The sequence below is a fragment of the Triturus cristatus genome, chromosome 5_1 (assembly GCF_964204655.1).
Source record: "Triturus cristatus chromosome 5_1, aTriCri1.1, whole genome shotgun sequence".
NCBI lineage: Eukaryota > Metazoa > Chordata > Amphibia > Caudata > Salamandridae > Triturus > Triturus cristatus.
In genome coordinates, this window is record NC_140587.1 from 577,780,605 (window position 1) to 577,805,372 (window position 24,768).

Sequence of the window (24,768 nt, forward strand, 5' to 3'; positions counted from 1 at the left end):
TCTTTCCTCGACAATAGAACCCAAAGAGTCAAATCCAACCAATCTCTCTCCAACTCGAGTCCCGCACACTTGGTATCCCCCAAGGATCCTCACTCTCCCCCACCCTCTTTAACCTCTTCCTGGAACCTCTAACTAATTCTTAAAACCTCCAACACCCAATATCACATGTATGCTGATGACACGCAACTTTACATGAAAATCTCTTCCCCTGAGGACATCATATCGCTCAATGGAACCCTTCGCAAAACCCTCAACTGGCTTACTTCCAACCACCTCAAATTAAACGCCCTCAAGACGGAATTCCTCTTCATTGCACCCGCTAGACAATCCCCCACTGGGCTGCAATCTCTTTGTAACCTCACTGCCCTCAACGGCACTCCTCACATTGTTGACTCTACTAAATCTATGGGAGTTGCAACCTAAACATGCAATGCCACATCAGATCATCGACCAAAGGAGCGAACTTTCAACACTGCATCCTAAGAAAACTCAAACCATTCCTTCCACATGATGACTTTAAAGCGGCGGTACAAGCACTGGTCAGCTCCAGGCTAAAATAAGGCAGTGCCACTCTCTGCAGTCTGCCGAAACTCAGTCTAGCTCCTATCAGAGCCTCTCTTAATGCTGCCACTAGACTCATCACGGGCTCTAAGAAGACCAATCACATGTCACCAGACTTGAAATCGCTCAACTGGGTTCCCTTTGAAGCTAGGATACAATTAAAGATTGCATGCATGACCCATAGAGCACTACACTTCAACACCCCACTCTACCTGACTAACAAGCTTGAGCTATCTGGTGGCTCCAGGTCTACAAGGAGCTCAGGCACTTTGCTACTCAAGCCCAAGAAATTTAATAAGCTTAAAACCTACAATCGCTCATTCTCTGGCATCGCCCCGAGAATCTGGAACTCCCTTCCAGTGGAAACAAGACTGATTCCTTCTACCCTTGCCTTCAAAAAGGAAGTCAAATCGCTACTATTGAACAAACTCCTAACGAACAACGTGCTGATCTTGATGCTATGCTCCTACTGACTATAAATGACTGTTTTTTATCTGATTTGCTCTTGATGTATATTGCCCTACTTGTCTCTCTCACTACCTAAACCTATGTAAAGCGCTCTGATACCCACCTGGGTCATGTTCGAGCTATACAAAACTATAAATAAATAAAGAAGTCAAAGTGGGATTAAGCTGCTTCCCGCCACTCTCAGACTCTAGCGATGGCACAAGGACATCAATAGGCCTCCTGGTCTCACTTCCAATCTCAATTTGAGCTGATTCAGCACCTGGTCCCCATGTACTCAAATTTCCTGGGTTTGGTGGCGATGCTGCATCAAGTAGAGGCCTTCAAAGGGGCCATGCTGCACTTTTTTGGCAATTAACCAGTTCCCTCTGGTGTGCCTTCGGACACAAAGGTTCCATAGGGGGCTCCAGTCGGACTTCCACTGACAGGTCTATCACTAGTGCCTTCTGTGCCCCTCGAACACATATCTGGTTGAGCACTGACTTTGGTACAGACTTTGGTTCTGGCACCACCCACTGCGCCTGTTCCATCTACACTGAAACCGACCCCGGAGGAGGATTTGCAACCCCTTGTGCTATCTGACTCCGAGCACAAACCACTGCAACCTTAACTGAGGCTGTGCCCGGCTCCGATCGGCAATCCTTCAGATTCTAACGGTTTGCCATTACCATGCGGCAGGGCTCAAACTTTGCATAATGTTTTCAACACTCACTCTGACATTGACAATTATGATGAAGGAGGTGACTATATGCAAAGTTATGAGGAGGAAAAGTGATATGTAGAACTCCTCACGGATGACTAGGGCACGGGCATAGCCATTGCTTATGAAGGAAATTTGTATTTTCTCCACTCAGATAACATAAGTAAGGTCATTGGTTGACACTGCATAGTCTTCAGGCGTACTGCATGTTATACGGATATCCTGGAACGTGTCAAGTTTTATAGAGTTAAGATACCTGCAGTCTATGATGGTTTCTACATGCAACGTGGCTCGAGTTCTCTGGTCTTCCTTAGTCCTGAAGAGTGCCTAAATAATTATGCCCAACCTTTTGTTGGGAGGAGTCCAACGACATATTCATATCATCCTTAAATTCGATTAGCCATAGGAGAAAGTAAGGGGTTGTAACCCCAGGATTACTTTCGAAATCATGACTACCCCCATGTGGATTGAATGCTGGGATAGAATCTTTAACCACATTACGTCTTTAAGAACCGCAAGAAAGTAACAAGGAACGTATGAACAGTGAGCCACTCTGCCCTTTTCGGTCATTTGTGATATACTGAAATCCTTTTTGTTGTGCTTGCATTTTTGTAAATTTTCTTTCTTTACTTTTTTCCCAGGGATTTATAAATATGGTTTAGTTGGGAATGTTTACAGGTAAACAAGCAGGCTTTACATACATTAATTATTTCATTGTTGTATAAGCACTTTTTGCTTGTATTTATCCCCACAGTATTCTACAGTGACTAAAGATTGACACAACAAATTAGAAGGTAGTGGACTTAGGCTAACCCTTTACATTGGGTTACTCTTTTAACCAGGGATAACCCAAGTTAAAAAGTACAATCTCCTTGCATACAAACAGAGTGTCACTAAATCTTTAAATAATTACAACTTGAATACCTGAAAAATATAAGCACTATCATCAGCCAATCAGAAATGGCTATCATTCCGTGACTCCTTAAAATGAATGATATTAGCACTCAAAATGAGATATGGTAAAGGATAAACTCTTGCTAAATAAATGTTAAATAATTGCTAAAGTGTTATTTGCCATTTTTAACACTTAATTTGGTGGTGTGTAAGTGCTACAAAACACCTATCCAATGAACATGGATATGAAGAGACATGCAGGCGAGTTTTCAGCATGACACTTGTGATATGTGACACTGCTCCCTGAACCTGGTGCTCCATATTTCATGTTTTAACCACTTGGCTCACAACACCCCACATAGAAATACATTTTGGGTTTTACATGAGCAATGCCAACGTATTTATAATTTTGAAAAATGTATATACAACTTTACAGGGCTTCATTACAAGTTGCCTGTTATTTTAGGAAGGAATGCTTCACGTAAATACAGATTCCACCGGGTGCAGTATTTACTGGGTACAATATTACCTCCTCATTACGGATTTCAGCACTGCAGTACTGAGGATACTGCTGTAATATTCCATATTTTTCCATTTCTGAGTTACAAAACTAGAAATGTGTGGTATTTTCCCTGTACACATTTTTACGGCAAAATGTGTGAGGGAAAAACATACAGAATTACTTTGATTTTTGTAATCCCGATTTAGGCGTTTGTTCCCAAAACTGGAATAATCACCTTCCTGTCATGAGGGCCAGGAAGCTGGATTACAAGAGACAAGAAATGGCTTGCTGTTGGGAAATTTAAATCTTACATTATTCATTTGTTACCTAAAGGCATGTCGACATTTAGCCTCACGATCTCCAGAACACTGCACATGTCAGCAATAATTGTTTTGCTCACTAAGACATCCTTATGGCTACTATTTCAAAAGCATTGCAAACTCCAATATGACCAATAGCATTCTAGAAAGGACATGTCCTATGCAACAAAAGCGATGATAGGGGCGGTCAGTGGGCTTGTGAGGCTACTGTTTAAACCTCCTGTTGCAGATGAATGTTAGCCCTGCATGTGGGTGCTAATTGAAGCAGCGCTGAGTTATGGACATGGTCTTCGTTTACAAACCTGATGGTTCCTGCTTAATGGACATATTTTGTTAACTTGGTGAGGAAAGGTTGACTGCTTGCTTTATCATGGTCTCTTTTCTTTCAAAACTCTGTAAGCGCCTGGCCATAAATATCACAGATTTCTCAAAGGAGGAATGATGGCCCCGTTGCATGCCTGGAGTCCAGTGTCGGCTGGTGACATTTGAAAGTGGTGAGGCGTAAAAGTTTGATATGACTTATGTAGTTAGTGACGCGTGCAAGCTTAATGGACAAACTTGGGGGCCAGGCTGGATCCTCCGCCAGAGAATAAAATAGAAAATAGATTGGCATATGGTGAATTTTAAAGCAAATTAATTTAGTGATAAAGCAAGGCTTATAAAGCAGCAGTGGGAACGTATAGTTTTGAAATATTAAACACCTAAAAACTGCCCTATATCTTACTGCATTAATATGTTCAAAAGTTAATGTAATGTGCAACTGTGCAAAATGTGCAAAGCAACAACTTCAGCCTTTTAAAGTCTGCGCTTGCACAGTGTCTTGCACTGCATGCGGCATCTACTTTGGAAGAGAATGCTCTAACCAGGCTTCGCTAACGACCCACAGCTGCTGACTGCAATCAGTCATATAGAAATATGTGAAGACAGGTTTTTAGGTGGGATGAAAAATGTGTTTATTCTCTAAAAGGGAACACGTAAAATAAAGTTTTGTGATTACCAAAGTGTGCTACCCGACCGGTATTTTGAGATGTTACCCAGATATATAACACAACAACTGACCCACACCTAAAACCTGTCAGTATGATTGGCTTTGTCAATGGTGGTTAGTTGTTTAACATAAATTAGTAACAAGGATTTGTAATAAATAATGAACCATTAAAATGTTACAATTCTGAAATTTCAATAGTATTGAGGCCTGGGGAAAGAGTTTTGACTTTGTTATGTTGTGCACTTTATGTTGGATATATATGTATTTTTCTCTGCACATCTCGTCCAGATGCAGGTCTTCAACCACCTCTCTTTCCTCTTCAGCACCCTCTTTTCACTCTTCTCCCTGAATGCACTTCCTTGCATCTCCCTCACTCCACCACTTCCAAACATACAGTGCACTCACAATATGCATTTTTTCCTTTTGCTGTTGCCCTGTAAATATTTTGCCAATTGTGCATCCCCTTCACACACATTTTCACAAAATTGCAATTACAACTGGAATACATGACCATTGTTGTATTGTGATCTGCAGAGTCCAACCTACTGAGAGGCACTTTGCTTTTGCTTCAGCATCAGAGCTCTCAATCAAAGCCCCTCAAACACCTGCAGAGCTCAAAAAATGCATGGAAAATAAATTACAGAAAGAAAAGCAACATGATTAAATAGCGAATTCTGAGGAAGGCAAAATTAAGCAAAACTTGAAATAAGAGAGGAACTAAATAGCTGACATGCATTGCCTTAATGATTTTTAAATCAATCCATGTTTTTTGCATTAAAGATGTTAAGGGCATGTCACTGGCGTGCAAGACTGTGGTATTGCGGGCTGGAGGGGCATGGTTTAGACTACTATGATCGCTAATGTCCACCTTTATCTTGCGAATCAAATTTAAAAAACTACACACAATGCTTTTCTTTTCAGAGTATTATTTCATCAAACAGTAGGAACATAAAACTGTGCCATTATTACCATGTTACTGTTAATGTCTGCAGGGCATGCTCTCGGTCTGGAGACTAAGCAGCATGGTCATGCACACACAGGATGTAGTTCTTGCAGTGAGGCATGCAGCTGATTTTTTTTTTGATAAACACATTTTTATTCATTTTACAAAAGGAATGCACCAGCCAGATCACATTATACTTCAACAATCGGGAATTACAGTCACAGAATCCCCACCCCCAGCATACGGATGATAATGAGACAAAAACGATGGAGCCAACCAGGTCCTTCCTGATCAGACACGGCCCCCCCCCCCCCCCCCCACCAAACCACTTCCCCCAGATATCTCTTGGGGCAGCCGTGTGCTGCGTACATAATATTCTCCTGTGTGGCACACCAGTCTACCCCACTCCGCCAACGTCCCACGGTGGGGGGATCCGGGCACTTCCACAAGGCAGCAATGACTCTCTTAGCAACCGCCATGGGCGTATTAAAGAACAGTTTGTCATTTCGTGACCCATCCAGCCCGTCCGTGATGCCAGGATCGTGAGCTTGGGGTCATGGGGGACCCCCCACCCCAGAACCTCCGAAAGCTCGACCTCGATGCCCTCCCAATATCCCGCTAGGAGGGGACAGGCCCACACCATGTGCAGGAAGTCTGCGGGATCGTGGCCACACCTGGTACAGGCTGAGGACGGGCTAAGCCCTGCGCAGTGAAGACGATCAGGGGTGAGATACGCGGCATGCAGATAGTAAAGTTGCACCAAGCGCAGCCGAGCAGAGGCAGTGACCAATCTAGGGGCCATAAGGGAATCTCACCAGTCCTCTTCCTCCAAGGGGCCTACCCAGACCTCCCATTGCGCTCGCAGTCTGTCCAAGGAAGTCGGGGTGTTATTAATCAATGTACGATAAATACGGGAAATGCCACCCTTCCCCGAACATAATCTGTGCTTCAGGTGGGCTATGGTCAGGCAATCGTGTGCCCGTCGTTAGGTGTGAGTGGAGGGCATGTCGCAGCTGGAGGTAGCGAAAGAATTGTGAGGGATGCAGCGAGTATCGGGCCTGTAGATCTTCAAAGGAGCGCATGTGATCCTCCCACCAAACATCCCCCAGCTGGGAAATGCCTATGCGGTCCCAAGCCTCGAAGCCCCAAAGCCCAGACACCTCCCTGAGCCAGGTCCCGCGCCACAAGGGCGTACAGCGGGTCATCGTGTGTGTCCAGCCAGTGTGCCGCAATGAGGCTCGCCAGGCCAGTAGCACGGAACGTGTCACCTCCGGAAGACGGGATGAAATCGGGGTCCCATAGAGAAAGGAGTGTAGTCTGTCCAGGCCTAGATCCCCCAGCTCAAGCCTGTAGCCCGGGACGGACCACCCCCCATTAAACTAGTCATGTATGGAAAGGAGTCGGGTGGCCAGATAGTAGAGGTGAGTCATCCCCAATCCCCCGTCAAATGAAGGGATCCTGCATGTACTGAGCGCCAATCGGGACCTACTTTTCCCCCATAGGAACTTGGTGATGAAGCCATCCAGCGTACGGAACCAGGCCCTGGGAAAACCCACAGGGGTATTCTGAAGCATTAAAGGAAGCGGAAGAGCACCATAATTTTGAAGAGCGCCACCCTCCCCATGGGGTTGAGGGGCAATGACTGCCACCGCTGGAGATCCGCCTTCGCTCGCTTCACGAGAGGAGTGACGTTGAGGGCCCAGCTGAGTTCGGGCAGTAGGGTAACCCAAATCCCCAGGTATTTAAAAGATTGACGGCGCAGAGGTATGGTGGACTGCCAGTCAAAGCATTCCCGGGAGAGGTGCAAGGGTACCAGGACCGACTTATCGGGTTTCAAACGGAGGCCAGAGGCCTGTTCGAAGGATCGCAAGATACAAAGACAATGGGGACCCAACTGGGCAGGATCTGCCAGGTAGATGAGAACGTCGTCCACATAAAGGGCAATCTTGTCTGGCTCGACGCTGGGCCATTCGCATCCCTGCATCCGGTCACAGGACCGCATCAAGGACGCCAGAAGCTCCATCACTAAAGCAAAAAGCAGGGGGGAAAGGGAGCAACCCTGCCTCGTTCCCCTGCAGACCGGGAAGGGCTCTGACAGGACCCCGTTGACTAGGGCACGAGCCCGCGGGAGGGCGTACAGGACCTTGACCATGGCCCGAAAGCGGGGGCCAAGTCCCATCGCCTCGAGAACATCTTGAAGGAAGCCCCAATTCACAGAGTCGAAGGCCTTCTCGAAGTCTACCAGGAGTAGCGCGAGGTAAGGAGTGAGAAGGTGGCGGCGAGCCAAGGCGGAATGCAGCCTACGGAGACAATGTCGGGTGCCACGGGAAGGCATAAACCCACACTGATCGGAGTAGACCAACATAGACAGATGGGGCCTGAGCCGCTGAGCAAGGAGGGTGGCAAACAGTTTGACCTCAGTATTAATGAGGGAGATAGGGCAATAATCCGCCCACTGCAGCAAAGGGGGCTGGGACTTCGGAATGACCACAATGGTGACAATTTCAGTTTCTTGGGGAAAGGAGTCCTTCTCCACAGCCTCCTGAAATAACACATCTAAATGAGGGAGGAGAACGTCCTGGTAGTGGGCGTATTACTCCTAGGGGAGGCCGTCAGGGCCCAGAGTTTTGCCAGAGGAGACAAGAGCAATAGCATCTCCAATTTCCTCGTGGGAAATGGGGCGGTCCAGGTCGGTTTGGACGGTGGCGTCTAGCCGCGGAAGGCATCCGCCCTCACCGTCCATCAGATCCGCAAGGGAGAGGGCCGGGGCCCGGGCCTCGTAGAGCCTGCGGTAGTAGGTAGCAAAGGCCTGCGCCATCTCCAGTGGGGCACGGCACGGTGACCCCTCCGGCGTCACTATCTCAGGGATGGTCACTATCTCAGGGATGATACTATTCGCTCGGGAAAACGTTGCCAGACGGTTAAGGAGCACGCCGTTCTTGTCACCCCATTCATATACTCTGGCCACAGAGGAGCGCCAAAGGAGTTTAGCCGCATCCAGCAACAGCTGTTTAATCCCCGTCCGAAGGCGGGCCAGAAGTCTCATGTCGGAACCATCCAGGAATCGGGTCGCAGTTCGTTCGAGGCGCAGGGCCTGCGCCTCCCGTGAAGTAATCTGCTCCAGCTGGGCTTGGCGCTGGGGCTTGAGGCGGCCCTTAGTGACCCCCCCTAATCGTGGCCTTGCCCGCCTCCCACAGGGTACCCAGAGAAGAGACAGAGCCTTCGTTGGAGAGAAAATATTGCTTGAGCTCCACCCCCACCGCCGCCCGAAAGTCTTTGTCATGAAGAAACCAGGCATTCAACCTCCATATTTGTCGGGCAAAGGCGGGAGGGGGCACCGCACGAATCAGCACCGGCGCGTGGTTGGAGATACCTCGCGGAAGAAGCGAGACATCCTGAATCAGAAGACAGTCCGTTGACGGAACAAAGATGGCGTCAATGCGTGCCTATGTATGGTGTGCCGCCGAGGTGTGTGTGAATTGTCTAGCGTGCGGATGCCACAGCCGCCAGGCGTCGCACAGACCGAGAGAGGCAGACCATGACGGCAGCTGCTTGGCCTGGACGGTTCTACTTGGGGATGGGGGTCCTGTCGTATCTAGGTCCGGTGACGAGACCGCATTGAAGTCGCCCCCAAGGAATGTCAGGCCAGAGGGCAGTGAAGCCAAGAGCTCAACAGATTTAGCCAGAGTCTTGTTCAGCATCGAGGGGGGGGGGGGGTAAAGGGACACCAGGTTACGCAGGTTGCCATTGAGTGCCCTGGGCGTCAAGGGTCGTGTGAACGGTCACCAAAGGAAGGGAGCGTCGTACTAGAATTGCCACTCCCCGGGAACCCCGAGCGAACCCAGAGTGCCACACTCTGTCATAGCCGTACCGCGCCAGAAAGGGACAGCGATTACCCAACAAGTGGGTTTCTTGTAGAAATAAAATGTCCACCCCTATGCGTTGCGCATACTTAAGGACGGCCATGCGTTTAAGGCGATCCAGGAGCCCATTAACATTCCAAGACATGATAAGCAGGGAGGGCATTTACTAATGGCGTGTCGGACATGGTACGTGAGTTGCCAAAGGAGCTACAGGCCGGAAGGGGGAGATCCAGTCAATCTGTTGCGTCAGGTGGAAGAGAAGGTGCTGCATGGGTGCGAATGAGTACAAACTAAGAAACATACATTAACACAAAACTGAGAAAAACACTCGGGACAACGATCCCGCCCCCCCCCTACCCCCAACCCCCTCCCTACACTTCAAAAACAGAAGCATCTGTCGCCCAAACAACAAACCTAAGAGTGAACACCCAAACGAAAACACTTGGTAAGCGGGCAGCTTGGAGGACCCCTCCTCATTGCAGGGTATGCTTGTACGAACCATCAGAGAGAAAATAAAATACAAGTAAACTAGATATGTCCTCCGGCTGCGGAAACTGGATCTTTCAGAAGCATTGGGCTGCAGGAGAGGTCTGTGTCCAGGGGGACCTGCAAGGATGGACAGGGCGAAGTGACCCCAGTAGCCAATTGGTCAGATGACCCAGGGCGCATCCCAGATGATGGAGCGTCGGAGAGCAACACCGGTTAAAGGGGGCTGTTGGGTTTAGAGTTTGAGCGCGTCCGTCTCCGTCCACGGTGCCTGCGAGAGCGGCTCCGCTGGGGCTGAAGAGTGGGAGGCAAAGGGCGAGCTGAAGCATCCCTGGCCCCTTCCTGTCGCGGGGCGCGGTCATCAGTGTGCCGCGGGCGTTCCTCCGTCGCCCAGGTCCATGCTTCCGCCGGACTGTCGAAAAACTAGGTCTTATTATCAAACACCACCCGCAGGCGCGCCGGGAAGAGAAGACGATATTGAATATTGAGTGCCCTCTGCTTTTGTTTCACATCATCAAAAGAGCGACGCTGACCCTGAACCTCGCGGGTGTAATCCGGGAAGATCATGATGGTGCGGTTTTCGTACAGGAGGTTTTGCTGCTTGCGGGCTTCCGACAGGATGACGTCCCGGTCCTTGAAGTTCAGGACCCGCATTATGATAGGCCGGGGAGCCCCACCCGGGGAAGGCCGCGTGGCCAGGAACCGGTGGGCCCGCTCAATCACAAACCAGGGAGAGAGCGAACCCTCGGGGACCCAGGATCTGAGCCATTTCTCGAGGAAGTCCAACGTGCGGCCCTGCTCCGCCCCCTCCAGGAACACCACCAGGCGAAGGTTGTTGCGCCGGGACCTGTTCTCTGCATCTTCTGCCCGGAGGTGCAGCTCCTGAGCATGGGATTGGAGACGAGTGACCTGCCCCTTGAGTTGCTGGACGTCATCCTCAACGGTGGAGATGCGAGATTCTACTTCCCTGATCCGGGCATTGGCGTTACGGAGGTCCTGCCGGATAAGGGTCACGTCAACGCGCACCTCAGCGATCTTCCCCTCCACCGAGGTTTGCGAAGCATGGATGGCTTGCAGGATGGTTGACAACTCAGCTGAGGGTGGCGGCTCCTGCTCCGGCACCCCCCGGAAGCACCCGCCTCCAAGGTGGTGAAACGGTCCATTTTGGTTTGAGTGGTGGGGGCCTTGGACGACCTATCCGTCCTGCCCATGATGTCAGCCCCGAGAGCCCAAGCACCCGGGCCCCTTGCAAGGAAGTTCCACAGTAGGCGACCCCCCACACCTCCATGGGCGTCCCGAAGGCAAGCAGGCAGGACAGTCAGTTTCAAAGCCCTGGTCAGTCCAGGTCTCCGTCCACGAGAGCGCCTCGGGGAAGGCCCTCACTGCTCAACGTTGGAATTATGGACCGCCGAGCCCGCCTAAATAGCCAGACAGGCACCGGCCGGGACAAGCAGCCGAGGGTCTCAACAGGAGGGCCAAAGGCGAAAAGGTGTCTCCAGGGATGATGGAAGGGCGAGAAAGCACTCTGGATGCAGCAAAAGGCCAAGGCAGGCCCCCCGGATATCATAGGATCCACCCCAGGCACCCCGCCACGCGATTCCGCGGCCGAATTGGGGTCCCAGGACCGCCTGGGCCCACGGGTTTGGGATCAGGGCCTGTCCACTCAGAAACCAGCCGTGCACCCCTTGAGCGGGAGAGACCAAGCCAGTCAACGCGGGGAACCACACAGGGCCGGCCCCCCTCCAATGGCGTCTACTCGTGCATGCGGGGGGGGCAAATCTACGGTCCCGGACCCCACCGCCGAGAGGACCCAGCCGCTGCAGTGCAGGACTCACCCCAGTTCACCAAACACCAACAGAGCCTCTCCACGCTCCAAGGTCGCTGCCACTCCTGCCGCCCGACACAGCGGCCGCTGCCCTAGGCAGGTCACACAGAAAAGCAGGCGTGGGCAGGCCCGAGGACTCCAGGTGTCACCCCCGCCTCCGTCTGTCGCGATGAGCAGCTCCCGCCGCCTCCTCCCGGTGGGCCAGGCACTGGAGGTGACAAGTACTCCAGCAGGGGGGGGGGGGGGGAGAGACAGGGGGCCGCCCACACCGCGGGTCCACACAGTTTCCGCCACCCGATATGGCGGCCGCCCCCTCTAACGCCCCCCAGGCAGAATCCAAGGGTGAGAGAACTTCAGGCGCTGCCCCGGCGCCGCACACCGCGGCCCAGCTTCGGCCCACCAGAGTTTCAACAATGCACCCAGGAGGCAGGGCAGGTCCACCTCCCCTCCCGGGACCGCCCAGCACCACAGGCAGTGCAGCTGCTGCGCGGTAACGGCCGCGCACTCAACAGTAAGGGCGGCGGAGTGCAGGGATGTTCCCCAGTTCGAGCCAGCAGCCAGAGCAGATCCGAGGGGCAGCTAGCGTCCTGGGGCCCCGCCACTCAGAAGGCCAGGCGCTGCACATGGCAGCGGAGGATGCAGCCGCGGACCGGGGCCGCCATTTTGACTCCAGCGGTCGGCAGGCCGGCTCCGACCTCGGAGGTCTCGTCGCCGGGTTCCGGACCCCGGGATGCCCCACCGGATCACGCAGCCAGGTAAGGAGAGGGGGGATCCAGCTCCTATGGGGGAAGGAATGCGAGCGGATGGTGGAGGGGTCCCGGAGTACTCTGAGTGCGTCCACCATCTTGCTCGGCTAGCCACGCCCCCCCGCATGCAGCCGATTTAAAGACACTCTGCCAGCAGACCGCATTAGAACTGCAATGCATTTATATCAAATGACAAAACACACAAGATGGACGGAATGTTACACATTGGCAAAACATTCACCCCCAGTCACAGATCTGGGTTTAATCCATCGTTATTTTGCTCACCACGCCACCACAGTTCAGACATGGCCATATGCAAATCAGTCTTGACCCTGTGCCTCATGGTAACACTCCAGCCCGAACTGCCAAGCCATGTCTTCCCTGGACCGGAATCAAGCATCCTAGGACCGGTTTCGGGGTTTCACCCCTCTTCAGCCAAGATAGCTTGACTCCAGTGGCGTAATGAGCACGGGACCCACGTCTGGGCATACCCTTCCCACATAGGGCGAACAGCAAAACACACAAGATGATGGACTGAATGTTACACATTGGCATGCCACAGGAATCAAGCTATCCTGGCTAAAGAGGGGTGAATCCCCGAAACCGGTCCTAGGATGCTTGGTTCCAGTCCAGGGAGGACCTGGCTTGGCAGTTCGGGCTGGACTGTTCCCATGAGGTACAGGGTCAAGACTGATTTGCATATGGCTGGGTTCAAACTGGAATGGCATGGTGAGCAAAAAAACGATGGATTTAGGCCCAGATCTCTGTACTGGGGTAAATGTATGACATTGTTCTGCATTCTGTCCATCAATTGTTGTTTTTGCATTTATATCAAATGAGCCAACATAGCTCAGCTGGACTGGGGAGACTTTAGGACGCACAACATGTACTTCTCTGCAGGACTCGGTACTTGGGGTCAGTTTTAAAGTTATACAATAGATAACGGTCAACTGTAAGCACATTTCTCTTGATTTGTGTTTGACTCGGATATCAACTTCACCAGGGAACAAGAATCCTGGCCTCCTCGTCTTTTGGATCCATTTCAAAGAGGAACAAAGGCAGCAGCTCCACTTTGTAACGGGCCAGAGACGTGCAGCCAGGGCCTGGGGCGTGATCGTGGGGGAGGTTAAGGTGTTGAGGGGTCTTGAAGCAAAATACATACCAGAAGATTAGCATTCAAACACTTACAATTACTGAGGACAAGGCATCAAAACACACGTGCATGCATCCAATCCTACGTGAGACGAATGGGAAAGGGTGAGGTCTATGCCTGTGAATGACGGACAGCTGCTCTCACGCAGAGACGGAGACTCCTGTGCCCGAAACCACGGAGCCGAAAATGTCACTGGCCTATAGTGGATACTGCCATTGACTACAATGGCACTGATTTATTATGAAGGGCTTTAGAACAGTAAGCCCTGGTCGTGCGTCACTGTTCAGAAAGTTGATTTACTGCCTGGCTTCCATCTCCTGCTGCAGAGCAAGGCGGGGCAGGCAGCCTGGGACAGACAGCCCATATTTAAATACATTGATTCATTTAGAGACACAATCGTATCTCTAAATAAATTGATCTATTTAATATTTGTACAACAATTTAAAGGAAATAATTAGAAAAATTAGAGCCCTAATGGAGAACCTGCCACTGCTTGGGTCCTCTCTTAGTTCAGGGTATCTTCCCTGAAAGTGTTGCTATACCTGTTTATTAGCAACTCAAACCTGAAAACGAGTTTCTAAAGCTACTGTAAAGTAAGAAACACACTGTGTTGCAACTCTGTCCCATAATTTACCATGTAAACAATGGTGCCTGCTTGGAGGCCTTTTTGCACATATGATCTTCAAACTGAAAGCTGGCAAAAGGGACATTCATTCGAGCAGCTTAGTTAGCCCTATTCAGCTACTCCATTCGACACCATTGTTGAAGCCTCACCTGTCAACCCCTCCCACACTTCACAAGTCTGATGTGGCACTGGTGCACGGAGGGAAAGAGCCTCCTTTCAGGCAGCATCACGGCAAGAATGCAATGACAGTGCACCCCTTTCTTTTGCCTTTCCCACAAATTTAAGTGTATTTTAGGAACGTCTGTGGTCCTCGTAATTAGGTGTGCAGAAGTGAAAGTGGTGCTGCATGGCCGCAAATGTGCGCACCTTAAAGGAAACATAGGTGGTAGGCCACCACTTCAGACAAGGGAGTCCTTCAAATTATTCATCAGGGCTACAGCCTTCCATTTATTTGTAAACCACCACACATTTTTGCCAACATCAGAGCAGTTGCATCTGTCTGTCTTGCAGCAGAAAGTGCAGGCCCTCTTGGACAAAAAGGTAATAGAAAGGGTTTCAGGCTCGGTAGTAGTAACTAGGTACTACTCCTGTGACTTACTTGCGCTAAAGAAAAAAGGCGGCCTACCCCCTCTCAACGCCTTCCTGTGAAAGGACAAATTCACGATGGCTGGAGACGTGTTGGTCCGCTAGGACGATTCTCTGTCATGCAGGCCCACAGGCACTAACTGCAGTTTACAATGGGCCAGTAGCAATTTCAGTTTGCCGTGCTCCACTTTTGGCCTCACCAGTGCTCCTCGGGTGTTCATGAAAAAGATGGCAGCAATCGCAGCACACATTTGGAGGTTGGGGGTACAAGTATTCCTATACCTTGACGACTAGCTGCTGAAGGGAGGCTCGCTCCAGGCAGTCGTCAACCATCTACGGCAGTTCTCCTAACATTGTTGGGGTTCACTACCAATGTACCGAGGTCATATTTGGCTCCTTCACAGAACCTCCAGTTCATCAGAGCTATTCTGGAAATGGCACAATTTTGTACCTTTTCCCCTAAGGGGAGAATTCAAGACCATTGGGATATGATCCCAAAGTTTCAGCCTCAGTCTTGAATCTCCGTGCGGACACCTCAGACTGTTGGACTCCTGCAGGCCAATAACATGAAACATAACATCTGTGGCTCACATTCACTCGGAAGGGCCTCTTGGCGCTGAATAACAGATGTTATTGTTACTTAACGCAATGGTACTCATGCAGGCTCTACAGTGAGACTTTATCCCTGTGGGCACAGCACCAGGGTAATCTGATGGAAGCTCCCAGTGCTCATTCATAACCCTCCAGACATCTCCCCAATATTTAGTTAAAGTAGGGCTTTCCCAGCCTAAGTGCACAATATCACTGTCAGAGCCTTACACATCCAACTCGTCGCTCCTGGTAGGAAGGAGTACTGCTTTTAAGTTTCTGGATCCAGTCTGAGGCCTGGGCAGTAATCACTTTTAGGGAGATATTATGCATCCACTACGCTGTCAGGGAAAAATATTCTTTAAATGATGAACTATTCAAAGTACAATTGCCACAAAATCGAATCACTAGCCGAGTGTCATCAGAGTTCAATATAAAATGATATCCATATGAGGTAATCTGCTTGGCTAGATGTGCTACCTAGATATTAAATACAGTGTGGCTAAGGTAGGGCCCCAAAGAACACCATAATTAACTGGGTAACTTGTGGAAAGCAATGATTCATTTTTTACCTGTTGAATTTTATTAACAAGTAAGATTTGATGCAGCTCAATAATAAACAATCAATACCAATCCCGTTTAATCTTGACAAAAGCATATTTTGAGAAATGGTATAGAAAGCTGTAGATAAATTTAGCAAAATTAAGGCAGCCCTTCCACCCTCATCAAGGATCCACCTGAAGGCATCACCTATAGGCTGTCTCAGTGCTATGCAGTGAACCCTGAGTATTTACAAAAGATTAGGAACGCCCCCTGCGTCTTCCTGCTCCCGCCTCAAAGTACCCTACCTGCACAGACACGCAGTAGAAATCTGGGACCTCCTCAACACTCGCCCGACGTCGCTTTTCTCACAGAGACCTGGACCAGCTCCGCACCAGACATCGCAACTGCCATCCCCAACGGGTACAAGATCCAGAGGAAGGACCGCCTCAACTACTCTGGAGGTGGACTCTCCATTGTACAAAAAAACTCCCTCCAACTCACTACAGCCAGCACGAACGACTCCTCGCCCCCCATGGAACACCTCCATTTCCAGATCCCGACCAACTCCAGAATGACTATGCGGCCGCCTCGCCTACAGAACTCCCGGACCGCACACCACGTTCACCACAAACATCACGGACCTCATCGCGCCCCACGCCCTCGCCTCCATGGACTACGTACTGCTCGGAGACCTGACTTTCCACCTTGACAACCTCAGCAACCCTAACTCCACCACCCTCCTGGACAACCTCGCCAACATCGGACTAAAACAGCTCGTCACCACCCCCACCTACAAGGCAGAACACACCCTTGACCCCATCTTCGCAGGAGGAAACAACTTCTGCTTCGGCCACACCATGCAACCTCTCTGGACGGACCACCACTGCATCCATTTCTTCTTCTCGAAACCCACTGCATACAAGCCTACACCACGCCCACACCCAGGAACTTGAGCAAAGTCACCGAAGAGCACCTCAACTCTGCCCTCAACAGCGCTACTCCACCCACCACTACCGACACCAACTCTACAGCCAACGAACTCCACAGATGGATCACCGAATGTGCAAACATGCTTGCCCCCCAACAGACAGACGCCCCACGAAAGCCACCTGGTTCACCACGACCTCCGAGAATCCAGAGGGAACGTGCCAACGTCTTGAGAAAGCATGGAGGAACAGCAAAACCTTGGAAGCACTCACCGCCTACAAAACTGCCATGACAGAACACCACCAACGCATCAGATCCACAAAGAGGAATTTTATCCAGGACAGAATCCTCTCCAAATCCCGCAACTCTAAGGAACTCTTCAGCATCATACAAGAATTCACCAAACCCCCCAGCGAAACCTCAGACACCCCTCACTCCCAGGACTCCGCTCCTACTTCCATCATAAGATCAAGAATCTCTACGACAACTTCAAAAAACAGATCAAAAATGCCATCACTACTCCCACTACTAGCAACGCCAGCCAGCCTATCACCACCACCTGGTTCCCTGTCACCACAGAAGGCACCGCTAAAACCATGACGAGTATACACTGAGGAACCCCTGCCTGCCGCACATCTTCCACAGAGCCGCTGCCACCATACACGTACCATCAGTGGTCGATTCTCCTACGGAAGTTAAGACGAGGTTACGGGTGCCGTCGACAGGTTTATCACGACCTGCTCGATAAACTTTTGCTTGGAAGGTAACCCTTTTTTGGGGGAAACGTTCGACAAGGACAATGATGGGACGACTATAAGAATACGAGTGGGTTCCTACATCACTGATGGTGACAGGGGTCCTCCATAAGACATAGGAAAGGGACCCATACGTTCTGGTGTATCAGTACCTTAGCGCTACGACGTTTACCTGGCCGTGACAATTTGATTACGAGCGTGGGGAGTGTTCGAGGCATTAGAAAGAAAATTATCACATGTAACACTGACCTTTTAATGCCAGGACTGACCAATGCGAACAAGGAGTGGTCCTATATTTCTGATTCTATATATATGGAGAGAGACTCTGCTTTCCAATGGGCCTTGAAGAAGTCCGGATGGACGAAACACGTGTCGGCTGTTATGTGTTATAATGAAATTTGGACAATTCAAGAAAAGAATAATAAACAAATGATAACTAATGAAATTCTTTTATTTGTTTGTGGACTTTAAAATTCTCTTTGACTTTTTTGATATATGAAATTCTTGTAGGACTAATACCTATAATGTGCCTCAACTGATGTGTAATTAGTGTGTGACCTTAGTGGAATATCCTTTGGGCTTCTCTACGGGTCTATGTTTTTCCTTCTACAAGCAGGGGAGGAGGTTAGGTTTGAGAGCACTATAGGCTGAATAGGAAAGGGGAGAAAGGAAGGAAAGAAAAAAACATATGGATAATTATCGTGAAGCCAAAACTGAGAAAAAGATTAATGTGGATGTGCATGTAAATTCTGACAAACTGCTGCTTAGGTTCATGTGTGTCAAAATACACGTACCATCAACATCACCTTCAAAACCGGCACATTCCCCGACAACTGGAAACGCACAGAAGTCAAGACCCTCCTCAAGAAGTACTCCGCAGACCAGACAGACTTCAAGAACTACAGACCCATCTCTCTCCTCCCCTTCACAGGTAAAGTCACAGAGAAGATAGTCAACATCCAGCTCACGAACTTCATAGAATCCAACTAGATCCTCGACACCTCCCAATCCGGATTCCGCAGCAACGACAGCAACGAGACCGCCCTCCTAGCCGCCACAGACGACATCTGCACTCTCCTCGACCAAGGCCACAAGGCGGCCCTCATCCTATTTGACCTCTCAGCAGCCATCGACACCATCTCCCACCGCACACTTACTGCCAGACTCCATGACGCTGGCATACAGGGAACTGCCCTAGACTGGATCAGCTCCTTCCCCACGGGCCAAACTCAAAGAATCAGACTCCTGCCCTTCCTCTCCGAACCCACAGAGATCAGCTGCAGAGTACCCCAAGGAACCTCGCTCAGCCCCACACTCTTCAACATCTACATGGCCCCCCTCGCTACCATTGTCAGGAAATGGACTCAGCATAGTATCCCACGCAGACGATACCCAGCTCATCCTCTCCCTCACCAAGGAACCTGACATCACCAGACAAAGCTTCCAGGAAGAAATGAAAGGTGTCGCATCCTGGATGAGCAGCAGCTGCCTGAAGCTCAACTTGGAGAAAATGGAAGTCCTCGTCCTCGGATCCACCCCCTCTGCATGAGACAACACCTGGTGGCCCACTGCCCTCGGCAACCCTCCCACACCCACACCCACAGACCACACCCACAACCTCGGCATTATACTCAACTCCTCCCTCACCATGAACCAATAGATCAACACAGTTTCCTCCATGTGCTTCAATACCCTCTGCATCCTCCGCCAGACCTTCAAATGGATCCCCCCCCGAATCCAGAAAGATTATCATCCATGCACTCATAACAAGCAGACCGGACTACGGGAACGCCCTCTAAGCTGGGATGAACAAATCTCTACTCTGCAAACTCTAGACCATCCAGAACACTACAGCCAGACTCGTCCTCGACATCCCACGACAAGATCACATCACCCAGCACCAGCGAGATCTCCACTGGCTCCCCGTCAAAAAGAGAGTGACCTTTAAGCTGCTCACTCATGCCTACAAATCCCTCCACAACACCGGACCCCAAGACCTCAACAAAAGAATCTCCTTCTACGCACCTGGGAGAAACCTATGCTTTGCCGACTTTGCCCTAGCCGAAATCCCACGCATCCGCAAAGCCAGAGGGGAGGAAGAGCCTTCTCTTACATCACGGCCTAGACTTGGAACAAACTTCCCCCCAGCATCAGACGATCCCCCACTCTGCAACATTCAGGAAGAGCCTCCAGTCCTGGCTCTCTTCAGCTGAGAAGGAGCTGCACGAACCCCCACTCCCCCCAGCGCCTTGAGACCCTCATAGGTGAGTAGCGCGCTCCACAAATCACTGATTGATTGATTGTTCACATGTGTTTCGAATATCATAACTGAGAGGGGTAAAAGTCATATTGGCCTGAAGTTGCCCATGTCCACTGGGTCTGCATTTGACTTTAAGACCAGCTTTATTGTGCCTGTTTCCAGGCTGTGGGAACTTTGCCAGATGTCAAAGACAGGTTGCATAGCTGTGCTAAAGGAGTTACTGGCATATTGGCAAATTTGACAGAACTGAGCCGGGTGTTGTAAGTGAACCCAATTTGATGAAAAGCAGTAATTTGTGTAGTGGGAGCAACCAGCTAAAATCTATCCAAAGTGAATTCAGAGTGGCAGGGAGCTACCTCCACTCAACTGAATTATCGGAGCCTATAAGAGCCTTAAAGATCTAGAAGAAGAATAGAGATACCTTTTCATACGTTTCCTCAGTTTTAGATACTAGAATATGTTTTGGCAGCTGGGATTCATAAGTGAATTGACTAGTGCAAAAATCTCTTAGAGGAATTAAATGAGCCTGAAATACGTTTTTCATATTAAAGTCTTTTGGCAAGTTTCACACTTTAAAAAAAAAAAACTGCAAATAGATGGCTTTCTTTTCCTCAGGGTATCCTTTTCGCCAAGCTCTAAGTATTTACAGTTTTTTCTAGCCTGGGCAATGTCTTTGGTGAGCCAAGGGGCTAAAGCAGACAGGCGCCGATTTTTTATACTTTTGACTGGGGCAATAGCATCTAGTGCGCCTGTAGCCCATTCTTTAAACCTCATACTGTCTTCCTCCACAGTTAGGAGAGTCTCTACTCCTAGGTCCATCTCTAAGTTCTCCAAGCTTATGGAGAAAGAGTTGGTGTTGCATTTCAGTTATTTAGTGAAATTTAAACTGTGCACATATTTTCACTGCCATGGCATAAATAATATATATGTGGAAGTGCAGGGTGTAACATGCTTTTTATGCATTACCAAAGTACAGCAAAATTTACATGAGAAATTGTATATTTACTGTCTCACAGATTGCATGTTACAATTACTTTATACAGAAAAACAACTTTCCCAATAGTCATAAGGTCTCTTCAATCAGTTTCCATAATACTGCATAATACTGCACAAATGTAAATTATTACATCCTGGTTTCGGTTAAATACCTTTGTTAAAACAAGTACACATCAAAAAATACTGTGGCTTACACCATATATGCAGATGCTCCAAGTATAATATTTTATACATTACCGTTGTTAAGGTAGGGGAGGCACATCACCACTTGAGCTTTTGCTTCTGGTGTGTCATGGTCCACCCCTACACTCAACATGGGTAATACATAGCGTATTTCACTTAATACATCTGCATGTATACCATATATGAACAATAGACTTGCTCTTTCCCTACAGGCTATGGAGCAGAAAATTCAAATTGATGGATCTACTCACTTGCAGATTGCCTTTGAGGTTAAAATTCTATTCTTGGCAAAAAGCTCAATTTATCAGCATGAGACATTTGATAGATGGTTTATCAGACTATCAATGACCTCAACACGGACACCACTGATGAGACCTGCTTTTCGGTTTTAAGACTTACTGATCTAGTTTCTTATTATTAATCAAGTCTTGATTTCTAACTATTCAACTTTTCTAACCAGCTTTGGATTTAATTCAATTATGTATTATTGTCATATTATTCTGTCATGAGACAAGTTCTTTCAAGAGACCCTTAAAAGAAGACCAGACAGAAAAACAAAGAGTAAAATTACCTCTCAGGTAGGTGATTAAGCCTTGACGGTATTCGTTCTCTCAAATCTCTTTCATGTCTAGGCCTCCGGTACACATCTTCACGGGGATCGTGATCCAGGTGAAGTTTCATACGAGATCGATTAAAGTCATGATCCTCTGGAAACCTAGGAGGTCTGGTTGAAATATCGATGTCACTGTCAAGTTTTTGATGTGTTATGCTCGACACCTCAGGCTCTTCATCACTTTTTCTATGCCGCCTTCTCTCCATTACTTCAACTTCATCACCCAGTCTGCGATTTCTGCCTTCTTGTCGCCTTCTATTTAGCAGCTCTTCATAGGCTTCCATTGAGGTAGATGCATCTTTCTGTGGGAGCTGTCCCCTCTGCGATGTTTCAACTTGCGTATATGATTCAGGCTTAACATGAAATTTAACTGTCCTCTCATTCTGATAAGTAGAATAAAACATGGTATACCAGTTAATGCACCGTTTCAACATTAATGTACATAATAAACACTCCTGTTTAGACATTTCCTTTCCATTGAATGTACATGACAGAATGATTAATTCGTATTTTCAAAGGTATTTCAGAATTTTTATTTCAATCATGCAAGTTATGAGAACAAAAACACGAAAACATTAAACTGTACAGAAGCTTTATGATCACACAGATCTCTGGCGAAGACAACAAGGTGAGGGCTAGGAGGTGGAGAGGGAAAGAAGGGTGGCTGCTTGAAGGGTAACAGTCACTGAACTGAATGGGATTATCTGTGGCTACAGAGAAAATCTCTGCAGAATGTATACATTAAGTAGAAGGACTCACTGACATCACTATGTAAGATCTTATCGAAATGTAAGAAAGAGGTCGCAAATAAATAAAGTTATAAAAAAAGAATTACTTAAGTCATGGTGGTAAAAACAAGAATACATTTATAGAAGTGTGTATTAAGTAAGTGCAACAAAAGCAGTTTTTAAGGTATGATTTTTACCAGGTGTATGATTGTTTGTTAAGAATGATATTGAGGCATACAATTTTTAAGATATTTAACTACAAAAATAACATTCTGACAAAATTACATTTCTGGAGAAGTGGTCTTTAACACAAGGGTATCAAACCCAAAGTCTGGTAGGCAGAAAGCCATGAGCAGTTCTTCCATTTCCTAAAATATAAGAAAATGAAACTGTATTTATTCCATGTATAAGGCGAGAAGAGCCTGATCACAGGAGTAGAAGAGAAGCATTATGCAAAATAAAAGTTAAGAAGGCAATGAGGGGGGAGGAGCCTAGCGCGCAACCAAGATGGCCGCGTAGGCTTGTGGCTCCCGAGGGCCTCCGCAACCTCCCTCCTCTATCCTGTCATAATCCTGGTTTTTTAGACGGGCTTTTGTCTATGATCTTGCGCTAAGGTGCCACTCGTTTTCCAAATCGAAATTGGACTCCGGGAACCGGACTGGTGGCGATCTGAAGTTCGCTGCCTTCTCCGGCCTTGGTCCCGAACTCGAGTTGGTGAGGTGCCCGGGTGCGAAGTGAACAACAGCGGCATGCCAGTCTGGACCTGCCCCGGACCCCGTGCTTTCACTTTCGGTTTCAAATTGATCTGCGGAAACTGACGTCGGGACTTTGGGTGAGCAGCGCCGAGGACGGAGTGCATAGCCTGGCTCTCGAACTGTAAACGGGCCTATTTCAGTTGGTGGCCCGGATCTCCTGCACTTGTCGCCTAGCCTTCCTCCGGGTGCTGGAGGGTGCTGACCTTGGTGGTCGCTGATGATGGCGGCGAGAGTGGACGGCGACAAGCTGAAACCCAAGTCTACCCGGAGGGGAGCTTATTCCCAGGCCAACAACATGGACCGCTATGCGCAGCCAAAGGGATCCCCTAGTGGATCACATAAATCGCCTGAGCCGCCCAAGGAGGCCTCGGGCGCATCATCCGAATTGACTCTGCTGGATGTCATGGGGGCCATTGAGGAGATGAAGGAAACTGTGAACCAGCAATTTGATACCTTGGCTAATAAATTGGACTCGGTGTTGATTGATGTGACTTTGGTCAGAGCGGACCTGTCCAAAACAAATGACCGGGTCGACTCATTGACTCAAGCGGCGTCGAGCCTAACTGTAGATGTGGCCGCTTTGCAGACGGAGGTGCGGAGGTTGCAGCTCGCCAGTGACCTGACTGATCGTCGCCTTGAGGATTCCGAAAGCAGGGCCAGGCGGAATAATGTCCGTATTATCGGGGTGCCCGAACGATCGGAGGAGTCTGCTGCGGATCTTTTTGTGGAGGATCTAGTGGTGACTCATCTAGCACCCAAGGGGCTGAGCAAGTTCTTCGCTGTGGAACGGGCCTACAGGATTCCAGGTGGTGCGCCCAAGGTGGGTGCTCCCCCGCGGCCTATCATTGCCCGACTTTTTAATTTTCGGGATAGAGATGCTATCCTTCAGGCATCGAGGGTGGCTGGGCCATTAAAGTTTGAGAACTCTAATGTTAGCTTTTATCCAGACTTCACGCAAGCGGTTCAAAAGCAACGGTTGGGATTTTTGGCCATCAAACGGCGCTTGAGGGACATGGAGCTGAAATATGCGATGCTATTCCCGGCTAGGTTGCGGGTTGAGTTAGAGGGTCGCTCACATTTCTTTGACCGGCCGGAGGCGGTGGGAGAGTGGCTGGATGCCCTACCTAGGGGTCGAGGTCGGGAAGGTCGGATGGCGGAGAGCGGAGAGTGTTCGACGGAGTAGGAATGGAACTGGGATCCTGGCTATGGACCGGACTGGTAACGTTTTGCACCTGTGGCTGCACTGGACTCCAGTTTGTAACACTTTGCCCTTTGGTATTTGGAGGTTGCGGGGGGCTTGCTGGGGCCCTTTCCTCCTTCTGGGGTTTTTCTTGTCCTTTTTGTAGTGAGTTTCATATTGGGGCGACAGGCACACTGCACGTTGGGGGGGCTGTTTGGGCTCACGCAGGGGTGCAGGGAGGGGGGGGGGGGGAGTTTTGTTGGGGTTGATGGGGTGGGGTTGGGGTTTGTTTGTTTGCATCACAAGGCGGGGTAATGTTTTCTGTTGTGCTATTATGATTGTGCTCTCCGGGAGGGGGATAGTTTGTGCTGGGAGGGATGGGGGGTAAGGGGTTGAGACTTCTTTCATGGAATGTGAATGGGCTGGGAGACAGGATAAAGCGGGGGGTGGTCCTGCAGTTCTTGAAACGTATTTCGCCTGATATTGTGTTTCTGCAGGAGACGCACCTCATAGGGAACTCTTTCCATGCCATGAACAGGCGAGGATATCGCCTCCTGGCCCATTCTGGTTTCACCTCTGGCTCG

The 24,768-nt window shown here is 49.2% G+C and overlaps 1 protein-coding gene across 5 annotated transcripts in view; it reads right to left on the reverse strand.

The window, feature by feature from the left end:
- CSPP1 (centrosome and spindle pole associated protein 1) overlaps positions 1-24,768 on the reverse strand; it is a 1,290,317-nt gene that overhangs the window by 997,714 nt on the left and 267,835 nt on the right. For all 5 annotated transcript variants that reach the window (XM_085605499.1, XM_085605497.1, XM_085605498.1 and 2 more), the window contains exon 7: positions 21,480-21,904. In XM_085605499.1, the coding sequence (XP_085461625.1) occupies positions 21,480-21,904 (425 nt within the window). The remainder of the gene's footprint in view (positions 1-21,479; positions 21,905-24,768) is intronic.